General features: G+C 53.0%; 5 protein-coding genes across 5 annotated transcripts; 2 read left to right on the top strand and 3 right to left on the bottom strand.

Moving 5' to 3' along the window:
• Positions 1–1,698: 1,698 nt before the first annotated feature.
• N7468_009020 (unc-50 family protein) lies at positions 1,699–2,819 on the top strand (the record flags this gene model as incomplete). The annotated part of the gene is made up of 6 exons (XM_058478316.1): positions 1,699–1,802; positions 1,855–1,954; positions 2,030–2,033; positions 2,100–2,269; positions 2,340–2,438; positions 2,508–2,819. 6 exons carry the CDS (start codon positions 1,699–1,701, stop codon positions 2,817–2,819), a joined length of 789 nt encoding a protein of 262 aa, XP_058326646.1.
• Positions 2,820–3,217: 398 nt separating this feature from the next.
• On the bottom strand, positions 3,218–4,069 carry N7468_009019 (PDGFA associated 1 family protein; the record flags this gene model as incomplete). The annotated part of the gene is made up of 1 exon (XM_058478315.1): positions 3,218–4,069. The coding sequence occupies one exon, from the start codon at positions 4,067–4,069 to the stop codon at positions 3,218–3,220; it is 852 nt and encodes a 283-aa protein (XP_058326645.1).
• A 358-nt stretch (positions 4,070–4,427) lies between these two features.
• N7468_009018 (putative MFS monocarboxylate transporter) lies at positions 4,428–5,871 on the bottom strand (the record flags this gene model as incomplete). The annotated part of the gene is made up of 2 exons (XM_058478314.1): positions 4,428–5,639; positions 5,701–5,871. 2 exons carry the CDS (start codon positions 5,869–5,871, stop codon positions 4,428–4,430), a joined length of 1,383 nt encoding a protein of 460 aa, XP_058326644.1.
• A 918-nt stretch (positions 5,872–6,789) lies between these two features.
• Positions 6,790–9,728, bottom strand: orlA (putative alpha,alpha-trehalose-phosphate synthase subunit Tps2; the record flags this gene model as incomplete). The annotated part of the gene is made up of 4 exons (XM_058478313.1): positions 6,790–6,938; positions 6,993–8,965; positions 9,016–9,248; positions 9,324–9,728. 4 exons carry the CDS (start codon positions 9,726–9,728, stop codon positions 6,790–6,792), a joined length of 2,760 nt encoding a protein of 919 aa, XP_058326643.1.
• Positions 9,729–10,655: 927 nt separating this feature from the next.
• N7468_009016 (uncharacterized protein) lies at positions 10,656–11,927 on the top strand (the record flags this gene model as incomplete). Its single annotated transcript, XM_058478312.1, has 2 exons — positions 10,656–10,697; positions 10,752–11,927. 2 exons carry the CDS (start codon positions 10,656–10,658, stop codon positions 11,925–11,927), a joined length of 1,218 nt encoding a protein of 405 aa, XP_058326642.1.
• Between the last annotated feature and the right edge of the window lie 351 nt (positions 11,928–12,278).

Here is a 12,278-nt window from a genome sequence, read left to right as displayed (position 1 = left end):
TTGAGACAGGTGATTCCCGCGAAAAAGGCCAGACCCGAACAGAGCGGGGACGAACTCCTGAAAAGAATATCAACGGGGGGAGTTCGAGCGGAAGTGGAACCTCGAACCACACGATCCGTGCGTGACAAATGACCCTGGGACGAGGGGAAGAGCCCTGGAAATTGTGAATTGAATAAGGATTAGACCGAGACAGGGGCATTCAAGACTCATGCGACTATCCCCCAATTGGACCGGATCGGTGGTAGACGGGGGCCGATTCAGGGGTCGATTTCTATAGACTTGCAGGGATTCTTGCAGTACAGGCCCGGTGCCTTGGGTTTGTTCAAGTAGGCGATGCTGGAAAAAAAAGATAATGATAATAAGTAAGTAAATAAATCAAAATAATAAAATTACAGAATCAAAAAAAAAAAAATACGGAGTACAAGCATTCTTTTACATTGTTACTGCAATCCAAAGGTCCTCCCGATGCTGCCCTCCTAATGGCGCATCCACGGTCCGTACCCGCGGATTTCAGGCACGTTGTACAAATCACAGACTTGAATACGAACACCCCATGGCAATTCGGCACTGGCAATGCTCCTCCTTCAGGGCTCTCACCCAAAAGTCTCGATATTCCTGAAAGTGACCTCTGTTGGCTCATGGCTTCATGGCTTTAGATGCCATAGCGCTAGAGTTTGGCGCACTAGTGCTTCTGTAGTACTGCTTAGGGCCGTGACTCGAGTGGAGCCCACTCCTCACAAGTGGAGTCCCGCGCTCTCGCGATAATCTACTCGAGGGCCAATGACAGCAGATAATCATAGGGCGCCGAGGAGGATGCATCGACCCAGCCTTTTGCAGATGGGAGGCGACATGATACATCGGGCGCTGGCTGTGATCGACCATCTCGGAAGGCGATTCATCCAATGGGCCTTTGGAGAAATTCTCTCCGAAGCTCAATCTTTTATGACTACCCACTGGAGGTAATGACTGTCCTGCTTCCGAAAACAAACAAACCATAAAAAGAAGTACCCAGCGGTATACCCTTAAACAGGTTGGATCAGTCGCAGTTCAACGACTAGTAGGCAAGTCTAGATCCGCTGCAGAGATCAACGGACTCTGGCTCACCCTTGCAGCATACATGACGGATCAACTCAAGCCACGCTCTGTTCCCAGGCTCACATGTCTACTACCAATAAGTGCCTGACCCAATGCTCTCTTACCTTGGGCGTCACGATATATATACGCAGCCGGGGCAAATCTTGCGGTCTCCCCGTGGGAACCAGGAGCCTTTTTTTTTTTTCAATTTCCAGGAAGGTAGCCTAGCGGAACATTGTAGGAATGGAATTGGGCTTGGGACTGATTATTATGCTGATATTTTGCCTGTCGCATCTTCTGTGTGGTATGCTGTAGATCAGGAGTATTCAATAAAGCTTGGTATCGTACGCCACAAGCGGACCCTCCACATTGCCCAGGTAACACAAGATGAAAAGTCCCAACGCTGGCTGGGAACGAAAATGGAGCTGATTCCATGTCAGTTTGTACCGGTTGACAATTGTATTCACCAGTGAACATTTCCAATCTCAACCAGAAATTGTGGACCGAGTTCGTGTTTACTCCAGACCTGGAGGTACCACGTGACGATGACATAACCTGCGCGACACGTCGCCGTTAACCAAAATCACCTTCAACGATCCCCGTTGAGCAGAACGGGCCTCGACCATGAACCCGCACATCTCTGTCCCTCGTCAACATGCTGGGCCGGCCAACTTTGGCGCGACCCCCAGCCGCGGGTCAAGCGTGCGCATGCCACGCTTCTTCAAACGGTACGAGCTTCGCAGCTCTCCCGCTTATAGCACCGCTCTAAGAACGTTCTAGGCTATTTAAATTCCCCCAGATGGACTTTGAAATGGCCATTTGGGAGATGACCTCCCTGCTTATTGCCCCTAAGAAGGTTTTCAAGTCGATCTACTACCACGTATGTCCCCTCCCTACCCTACTCATGCGGAACCCTTTTTGCATTCGAGGTGACTAACCATACCTCGGTCTCTAGAAACGTAAGCTATGAGGAACTCACCGGCGCAACCGATTGTCAAAGCCTCTTGATTAACCCCGATTTGCAGAAACCAAAAACACCTGGCACCGCCCCGACCCATCCTTCACATACCTCCTTTCTTTCTTCCTACTCCTCACGGCCCTAGCATGGGGGCTCGCATATACACCTTCATTCGGAGCAATAATACGACTCTCGCTCCTATTCGTCTTCTTACATTTCATCGGCTCATCCCTAGTGGTATCAGCGATCGGGTATTTCGTCATTGGCCGGCTGTTCGGTCCCAATGGCGCCGCTGCATCACTCACAGGCCTCCGGGGCTCGAGGGGCCGCCGGAGGGGGGGCTGCGCAGGGACTCTTTGTGCAGCCCGGAGAAAAGGATCAACTTGAGTTTGGATACTGCTTTGATGTAGGCATAAGCACCTCCCACCGGCTTACTTGGTCTCCCAGAAGCTAACTTGGCTCTCCAATTGGCTAGGTCTCGAACCGCGCTTTCTTCCCTCTGTACCTCCACCTCTATGTGGTGCAATTTATCCTTCTCCCCCTCCTGACCCGCAACCCAAGCAACTTCTTGGCAACCTTCTTGGGCAATACGCTCTACCTTTCCGCTCTCATTTACTACACCTACATTACCTTCTTAGGGTATAACGCGTTGCCGTTCCTACACAACACCGAGCTTCTGCTCGTTCCCATTCTGGTTTTTGCGGTTTTGTGGGTGATCAGTCTGATTGCTGGCTGGGGGGTGGTCATGCACGGTCGAAGTGTCGAGGGGCTGTTTTGGGGTGTATGAGAAGGTATACATCTCCAATCGTGGCTGGTTCGAGTCCGCGCAGAACACGACTTACTTTGGGCCTGCATGGGGCCCATGTATGAAACTCAATTTCCTTTCTCACTTTTCTTTTCTCTTTCATGCATCGAAAACATTAGTCGTTATGTCCTTCCTGTGATTGGGTGGAGTTCCGGTGTACATGAGTCTTTGTGTGGTTTCCCATATATAGGATGAGAATCTTGCATACTTGCCCTCTGTTTCAATAGATCCAAGATTTCACGCGTCCTACTACATCAATTGGTTAATTGACTTCTATTGAGCAAACAAAAACGGGTCGCGAAAAAAGTACGGGACGAAACAATTTATTCGTTGATGACGCTTATACCACAATATACCACCGCTGACAGCCCTGGTGGTTTTTATTTCTTCTTCCCACCCTTCTTCTGCTTACTTGCTCGCGCCCTCTCCTCTCGCTCCTTGATCGCAGCAGCCTTCTGCTTCGCCTGCTCCTCCTTCTCTTCCTTCTCGGCTTGCTTGCGAGCACGCTCCGCCTCGCGCTGCTCCCGGACGAGCGCCAAGCGTGCCAGGTCGGATTGCGCCTCTTCAGTCTTGCCCTCAGCATGAAGTTTCAGATATCGCTCCCGAGCCTGCTGCGCTTCGATCGCCTCACGCTCCCGTCGCGACAGCTGTGAGATATCCTGGGCCTTCTTCTTCTTGGGCTGCTCCTCGTCATCCTTCTTCTCCAGTTGCGACCGCGACTTGGCGGTATGGTTCGGGTTCGCGGGCAGATCGGTCTCGTCTTCCTCTTCCTCGTCATCACTGGGTGGTAGATCGCCTGGCTGGGCGGCGAGCCGATTGCGCTTGGCGATCGCGGCTTGCTTCTTCGCTTTCGCGGCTGCCCGGCGCGCTTCACGGGTTTGGTCTGCAGCCTCGTTCGCTGCAGTGGTACTCAGGCCAGCCTCCGCATCTTCGCTTTCTTCAGAAGAGCTCTCTTCTTCGGAGGACTCCTCTTCGCTCGACGATTCGATCTGGTCTCCGGGGTCCTGGAGGGGCAGGGTCAGTCGCGATCGCGGGGTAAGCAGAAAACCCGCCATGGAACTCACACGCCATAACCCTACAACATTGCCGTCTTTGTCGGTAGGGATAATGTCTCGGCTGAAATGTTTCCCGCCTGGGCTGGTTGTGAGCTTCCTGGGTTGTTTATCGTGCGGTGCACGCGACCATACCTCCTCGCGAGGGCTTGAATTTTCCTCCTCGGCCGCGGGTGGCATAATGCAAAAAGTGTAGGAGAGCGTGGAGAGTAAGTTTTCTGGCACCGCTTCTTGAATTGTGGAATTTGGGCGTGACTCAGAAATGCGGTAGCGGTGGGGGTGGGAAAGCCGTACCAAAACTGGCAGATCACGGTCCTTTCGAGCTGAACTGCGAGTCGCTGCGCGGGCATTAATCAGTCATGTGGTCGTGGTGGGACCTATATTCTTTCATTGTATAGATCCTATTTCTATTCCATCCTCTATCGTCTATGCACAGAATAAGACCTGATATATGTAACTTCGTGACATGCGTCTCAGTCATTGCCATTTGCAATAATTGCGGTAGACTCAAACCTCCGCGTATGCAGAAATGCGATACTCAAACTCGAGCAATTTTCACGCCAACCTTAGCCACACGGGCTGTGATCAAGGTCAGAGTGCCGGCAATGATAGCACCTCCCATAAACATCTGCGCATAGAGATATTGACCCCCGTCCTGCGTTACCAGCGCGCCTGCAATAGGAGATCCAATCAAAGCCGCCACTGCAACCACACTCATTACCATCCCCATGCGCACTCCAGCTTTCTTCAAATCCGTCGTCAGCGAACTCAATGTTGCCGGGAAAAGCGACTGAATGCCCGCAGCCACGAGCCCGTAACAGGCTGCAAAGCCCCAAAGGCCATTGAGAGTCTTCACGGCAGACCAGCAAAACGCAACAAGCCCTGTAGCACAGCTGAATGGGATCAAGAGGTTCAGCGGCCCTGTAACCTGATCAGCCAGAAAATTAGGGACCAGTCGCCCCACGAGGCCAACGCCGTTCATGACCAGAAGAAGGTCGGTCGATGTCGTCTGATCTGCCCCGATGATATCGGTGCTGAAACTGCCGATGTAAAAGAATGCAATATACAACCCCCAGAAGTTCAAGAACATGCCAACCGCAAACAGCAGGTACGTCGTCTCCTTGAACGCTGCAAGCTCAACCAGCGGCCCGCTTGCACGCGGGGGCAGACGCTGCTTGAAGAAGAGCAGACATGGGAGCAGCGTGACCAGCGTGATGAACCCCAGCGTGCGCATCGTCCATCCATACCCAATGGTCGGTAGCAGGCGCATCACAACAGCGGGGAAGACCAGTCCTCCTGTCGCCGAGCCGGAGGCTGTGATCCCCAGAGCGATCCCGCGGCGCTTGACGAAGTATGTCGAGATGAGTGCCAGGGTTGGACAGAACATCAGGCCACAACCGATCCCCTGGCCCAGCCCCTGCGCTAAGAAAAGTTGCCAGTACTCAGTGCAGAGCGATGTCATGAAAATGCAGAGGACTTCCAGCGTCGCGCCCACCAGGAGGGTGAGCTTGAAGTACCCAGCATCGGTGGCCCGACCGGAGAATGTGCCAATGAAGAACAGCAGGAAGATCTGGATACTCCCGACCCAGGAGATGTCCGACGGCGGATGGCCCAGTGTGGTGCTATAGTACTGCTGGAAGACTCCAAAGCTGTTGATGTAGCCCCATGTGTTGAAGATGATCAGGTGGCCCAAGCCAACCTGCAGCCAAGCATGCAATCCGCCATCGGGGGGGTGGGCCAATGTCTCTCCCTGATCCTCGTGTGCGAACGGCAGACAGTGTTCGGGCCACTGCGCTGTTGTTCGTCGGTACCTGATTCAGGTCATAGTTGGCGCTGGTCGCGGATTCCTCGTCGGATGATCGCGTATGAGCGTGGGCTTCATGGTTTCGATCCGACACAGGAGCGCACACTTGGGGCTTTTCGTCCAGTACGCTGGTACGGGGTAGTTGTTGTTTCTCTGAAGAGAGCGGGGTTTCGGCCATGATTGGGAATATATAGAATTATGCTTCGATGCACACTGTCATCTCTTTCTTTTAACCTTTCTCTGTTCTGTTGCCCTTGATCTTCCGAGAACACCTGATGTTCAATTGATTGAAATTCAAGCCCAGAGGTAACCCTGGAAAGAGATTGGGTTCTGACTCATTGTACTTCCCAAGGACCAAGATGAAAGAAAAGAGACCCATTCTCTCTCGGAATTCGTGCCGAAAGGAGCTCCAACGTCGGTGATTCGCACTTTTGGCCGACTCCACCATGAAGGCGACTCTTGTTTGCTGCGATCTGCGATGCGGGGTTTCGGATCACAAGACGGGAGCTTTGGTGAGAAGCTTGCTACTTACAATCGAATAATCAGAACTTCAGACCCGGTATAGCAGCCCCTGTACCACCGCTAGTACCGGCGAAGAACCATTGGGGCGATCCCCACTCCATGCTTCTCCGTCATCCGGGGTATGGGGTAATAGTGGAGATCTCACCCTGGATGCTAGGATGGGTGGAGGGTTCAGAAGATGCAAAGCGAACATGGACTCTTTCAAGGAACGCTATCTAGCATACTGCATTATGCCTTATGCTTCGAATGGCATAACAGAGCCCCCATCATGCCAACCAGCGCCAGGCACCCAAAAGTACTTAAGTAACATGAAAAGAAGAATGCAAGCAACGCTATCGCTCAGGGCTAGAGAGGAGGATGAGCCGGGGACGTCCACAGGCGTCCCCCCACATCTCCAATCCGGCTCTTAACTGGGAGGGTCGTGTACGGGGGCATTCGGATTTAGTAGAACAGAAAGAAAAAAAGAGATTTATAAGTCTAGCGACATGAACAAACGGCAAATTGGCAGACGAGAGAATATCGCTGAGTCTATAACAATCACTGTCGATCTCGAGAACATCCAGAAGTCTTGGCTTCAACTGTTAAGTGCTTGAATCGTGTTGATCACATCGGCAGGCTCAAGCAAGTGCCAACTAGCGTCCGTTTGTTTCGAGCTGGCACCCACAGTGACCGAGTACACATGATCTTGTGGAAGATCGAATTTTTGCAGGGCGCGGAACATATCTACCGTTCATTAGCAACTGCTGCCAGGAGCAGAAATTGTCTTTTTACACATACCTTCATCCGTGAAGTCATCTCCTAGACACAAGATGAACTCTGGGGCTTTCCCAGGCTCGGTTCCATACTCATTCACTAGTCGGGTCGCAATGAAGCCCTTGTTGACAAAGGTGGGTCGCACCTCGAGATTGGCTTTCCCGGCCATAACCTCGACGTCCCAGCGTTTGGCTACAGTATCCTCCAGGACCTTTCGGCATTCGGCCGCCTGGAAAGCACCGTATTCAGGGTCTGCCCGTCGATAATGCCAGGTCAACGCGACCCGTTTGCGCTCGATGAAGGAAGCTTGGGTGCGTTCCGTGTAATGCTGGAAAACTTCCATCACCTCCTTTTGCCAACCCATGTCGGATCGCTCCGCCAGATTCTCCCAGTCATCGGACCGTGGCTTGCGGATGAAACATCCATGCTCAGCACTTAGCCCTAACTCGGGGATATGGCCCATCCATTCCTCCAGGAAAGCTTGGTCTCGACCACTGATGATCCAGACCGCGTTACGGGGGTCAGCGGCGAGAGTCTTCAAGGTGCGTAGCACCCGATCGGAGGGAATGGCGGCTTGGGGGTCTTTTACGATGGGAGTCAGAGTCCCATCATAATCAAACATGAACAGACGCCTCCGAGCCTTTCGGTATTGCTTGACCAATTGAGCCCGATCCAGAGCGGGTGTGGCAGCCGACTGGTCGAAGGATGAAAGGTTGGTGAGCAGGCGATGGAGGAATTGCCGCGTCCAAGCCCCGACAGTGTTACTGACAACATGCTTGTACAGCTGGATATGCTGCTCTTTCCGCGTCTCTACTGACATCCGCAGTGCTTCATCGATAGCTCCAGCAACGCCGACCAGGTCCCACGGGTTGATATGAATAGCACTGGGAAGGGTGCCCGCCGTACCCGAAAACTCCGAGAGAATGAGAGGGCTGTGGTTGTTCTGCTGGCAGATAATGTACTCCAGACTAGTTGTGTTCATCCCGTCTCGCACGGTGGTGATGAGCCCGACATCAGCCACACGAAGCAAGGCAAAGTACTCTCGCTGCGAAAGGTATTGTGGGTAATATTGAACGGGAGCAAAGCTGAGAGACCCAAAACGGCCATTGATGGTAGAGACTAGATTCGTGATCTGGCCTGCAATCTTGTTGTCTGGGTCTTCCTTCTCTTCCTCCACACTCGTCGGACTTGTCACCTGGATCAGAACAACCTTGTCGCGCCACTCGGGATACCTTTCGAGGAAGATCTCAAAAGCTTGCAGTTTCTGAGCCACGCCCCGTACACTGTCGAGTCGGTCTCTGCCAACAATGATCTTCCGACCCGCATAGAGCTTGCGAATGCCCTCTACGGTCATTTCGATGTCCGGGGCACCGAAAGCAGCCTTTTGGATCGAGCGGGCATCGATACCGATAGGGAAGACATCCACCGCGACATGAGCGCCGTAGGCATCTACTCCTGCTGAGTTGGAGTCGAATCCCAACACCCGAGTGCAGCATGACGAAAAATGGCGTGAGTAGGAGAAGGTCTGGAAACCTATCATGTTGGCACCAAGCACTCCTGTCAGCACTTCTTTGCGTTTGGCCAGACAGCGAACGAACTCGCTACTAGGGAAAGGCGAGTGGAGGAAGAACCCAACATAGATATTAGGAATGCGCTGCCGAAGGAGACTGGGTAGCAAGAACAAGTGGTAGTCATGGACCCATACCACGTCTCCCTCCTGATAATCACTGGCAATACGATCGGCGAACAGCTGGTTCAGTCGAATGTAATCACCCCACCATTCTCGTTCTGACCGTCCATCTGTTGGCCCATGCTGTTTGTAATGCAGGAGGGGGTAGAGCTCCCGCTCTGCATATCTCCGCCATCGGCCTTGATCTTTCAGGACGATGTGGTCTTCTGGCTCCTCCGAAACATCCGATAACCAGACAGGCAAGATACGACCGTATCGTCCAGTTTCCAGCTGACTGTCCAACCGAGCACGGTCTTCCTTTCCGACCCTAATTCCATCCACTAAGGGATGTGCTGGCGGTTTCTGACTGGCATCTACCGGTACAGGGCAGCCGCCTTGTTGATCCCTAATCCGCTGGAACCACTGCCCGGGGGTTGCGCTTTCCCTGCGGGGTTAACGGGGATCTGCTGCAGAGGACTCTTGCTGTTGTCAAGGATGGGTTCAACTTCGCCGGTCCATCCTACCAAGGTGTGAGACCATTTTGTTTCATCGGAAGCCAGATGGGCGAAAGAATCGAATAGGGCCGATGTGCCAGACCGCGGCTTGAGAGTCTATTCTCCATGATGCATTAGCAAGCCACTCTCAACCGTATCAGCCGCCGCAAAAGGAAATCATTGGCCACTTACCCAGTCTTCGCCTTCTCGGAAATAAAGCTTGTAGGGGAGACAGAAAGCCGCGCTTATCAGACGACCGCTCAACTTCAAATCTGGGTGCTGAGTTCTCGGATCAATCTCCGGTAGTTCTACAAGGCTTAAACGCCGAAGTAGATCTTGGCCAGAAGGGTTACCCTGTGAGGCCTCCTCTGGGATAGAGGACAAGTGGGAAGGGTCTTGGGACGCAGGTTCGGCCGGGAGGTCTGCGAGGTAGGAGGGCGCATCGGTCTCAAGTTGGTTCTTTCGATCGGCATCCAAGCTCGGGGTTGCGTTCGTAGCCTCAGCGTAAGCCTCATCCTTGAGAGCTGTCAAGCCTGGTCCGACAAGCACCGGGTTTGGCTGGTTGTCAGGCACCGCGGGGCTGTCTGGTTGAGACATCGTGGGCGGGAAAGAGGTGGGAGGAAGCCCAACAAAGGACGCAATTCCACTGATCGAGTCAGCACAGACGCAATCGCGAGCTGCCAGGGGATATTTTTTTGATAGCAGGAGGGCCGAGACCGGGGATGGCGCATACCTCGGGGGGAGCACGAGAGGGGAGATGCGATCGACACGGGAATGACTGGCACTCAAGCCATGAGAATTGCCACGTCACGTCTGCTAAAAGAAACAAGCTGGGGGTGGATGCTAGAAGCGTCGAAGAAATAGGCGGGGCAAGCGGTGTGTGATAACAGCCACCGGCCGCATCAGGCAAGTTTTGCTCATTCTAGAGATCGGCTCAATAAGCCTTGCTATTCATAGAGTGGGGTTTCCTTTGGATTCCGAATGTCTTCAGTCCTACGTCATGAATTGAGTCTGCTCATCCGAGCAGAAGTAGACAGAGAGAGAACCTGAAAGAAATATCTGAAGTTACGAGCGCGGTAGAAATGCAATATCCCTCGTTACTCTTGTTATCACGTCCTCGAGTCCTCGTGCTGGGGAGCGTATAGTCCGGTTGCGTTTCTCACTGGCTGCTGCTGTGTCTGCCTCAGGCACCCAGTATTCCAGGGCGATTCCACTCTTCGGGTCCTTCGTGGGGCGCTTCTAGAACTTGAAGCTTTAAACATGTTGTGAATGCACGGCGATGCGGTTATCCGGCATCAGATCTACTCGTTATGCCCCCCGGCGACTCCCTTTCTCGCAACCCCAGTCGGACATTGTCCCTGATAGCCTGCGCGACACCCTAGAAGCCCATCGCGCCTCGAACCGCGCCCGTCTGATTCGCAAAATATACCCCCGATCGCCTGCCCCTGGACTTTTCCGTCCGGATCTCCCCCCCTGAGAACTGGGCTGGCTATCAACCGCCAGTCGCCCTGTCGAGTTCCCACGATGCTCCAAGACCGGAAAGCAAACGGCGCGCTCGCAGGCGCCGTCACGAGGCGGCCATCCTTCAATCAACCCAAAAACCCAAGCCTCTGGATTTAGTCCCGACGTGCAGATTTTCCACACTATGGAACTCCGCCAAATCTACCGTGGCTAAGCTATTTACCTAGATCTGCAGTGGCGGGTGATGCCTCGATGTACTTGGATGCCGAGCTCCAAGCACTGAGCCGCTACTTAGCCCCGAGTCAGCACGAGCAGGACCAAATTCATCGCATAATCGGACAAGTTGGCGCCTTGATAGAGAGGGTCGTGCCGTATAGTCCGCAGCTGATAGGCCCTCACCGAACGGGCTTGGCGCTGGCGCATTCGAACGTGAGCCTGCTGTTGCGCTACGACGACGTGCCGCGCTCTCTAGACAATTCTAGGAGGCCGAGCGCCACGAGGCCACAGATCAAGGAAGCCCATATGAACTTGCTGCGCCGTGTCGAATCAGCTCTCCAAGCTACTGAACTCTTCAATGGCCTGGTTAAACTACAAGGGAAACGGAGGCCCTTCTTAGAGGCACGACACCAACCCACAGGGCTGCTACTGAACTTTCGCTGCGACGAGGGTGTTCCTGTCCTCACGGAGTACCTCCAAGGTTATTCGGAAGAGTATCCTGCGCTGAGGCCTTTGTATACCGCTGCGCGGACTTTGCTCGAGGCGCATAGCCTGTTCGGCGACTCGCACGCGAGCATCGAACCCGATGCGCTAGCTTTACTTGTCGTTGCGTTTCTCAAGACAACCCATGGACGGTTTCCTGGCTATAGTCGGCTTGGTGACCAATTCTTAGGCTTCCTCCAGCTATACGGTATGGAGGTCAATCTTTCGTCCGTAGGAGTGGCCGCAGATCCTCCAGGGTTTTTTAGCATTAAGACCCTCCGCACGCCCCCGACCAAAGAAGTAGAGCCTGCACACCTTCGTGGTCAGCGGTCTCTGATCAATGCGAAGCATACAGCTGCTGTGAAAGGTAATAGACCAGCAAGCCGAAGGCTGTGTGTTCAGGATCCGTCTCATTACATGAATAACCTGGGGCGCTCGTGTACTCGGGTGGTGGAGATGCAGAGGGTCTTTGCCAAGGCGCACGAACGGCTGGTCGAGTCTCTGGGCGATTGGGACTCGCAACCGAAAAAAGAATCGATCCTGAAGGATGGCCTCCATGCTAATTTTGCTGAACTGGAGAGGTTTCGGAGAAGAATGATACTTTCTGCGCATCATGCCGAAGGCTCCTACGTGTGATAGGATCGACTTTAGTTCTTCATGTTGTACAATACGCATACACTCACAAGATACCCTATATAAATGGCATTGATCTCTCCTACATCGTCTGGAAATCATACAACAAAAACTTTGTTGGCATTATGTTCGAAGTAAACTCTCAGAATTAGGGGTTGAAGTCGCCTGCTCGCTAGCATAATGAAGGTCAAAATGTCTATGTTTTAAACCGCCGCCCTTGATTAATAGCAAAAGACTGTCCTTCGTTTTCGTTTGCAACAGCAGCGCTCAACACAACCGCAACAGAAGGTGAAGAATATGCTTATACGTAATGAAATATCTTTGGCAAACAATGATTGAAACCAATAGGTGACG

The sequence above is a fragment of the Penicillium chermesinum genome, assembly GCF_028974085.1.
Source record: "Penicillium chermesinum strain IBT 19713 chromosome Unknown utg000007l:1.0-2695246.0:1.0-2697696.0, whole genome shotgun sequence".
Lineage (NCBI taxonomy): Eukaryota > Fungi > Ascomycota > Eurotiomycetes > Eurotiales > Aspergillaceae > Penicillium > Penicillium chermesinum.
The sequence above is the reverse complement of the archived record's forward strand: the minus strand, read 5'-3'. Positions and strand labels throughout refer to the sequence as shown.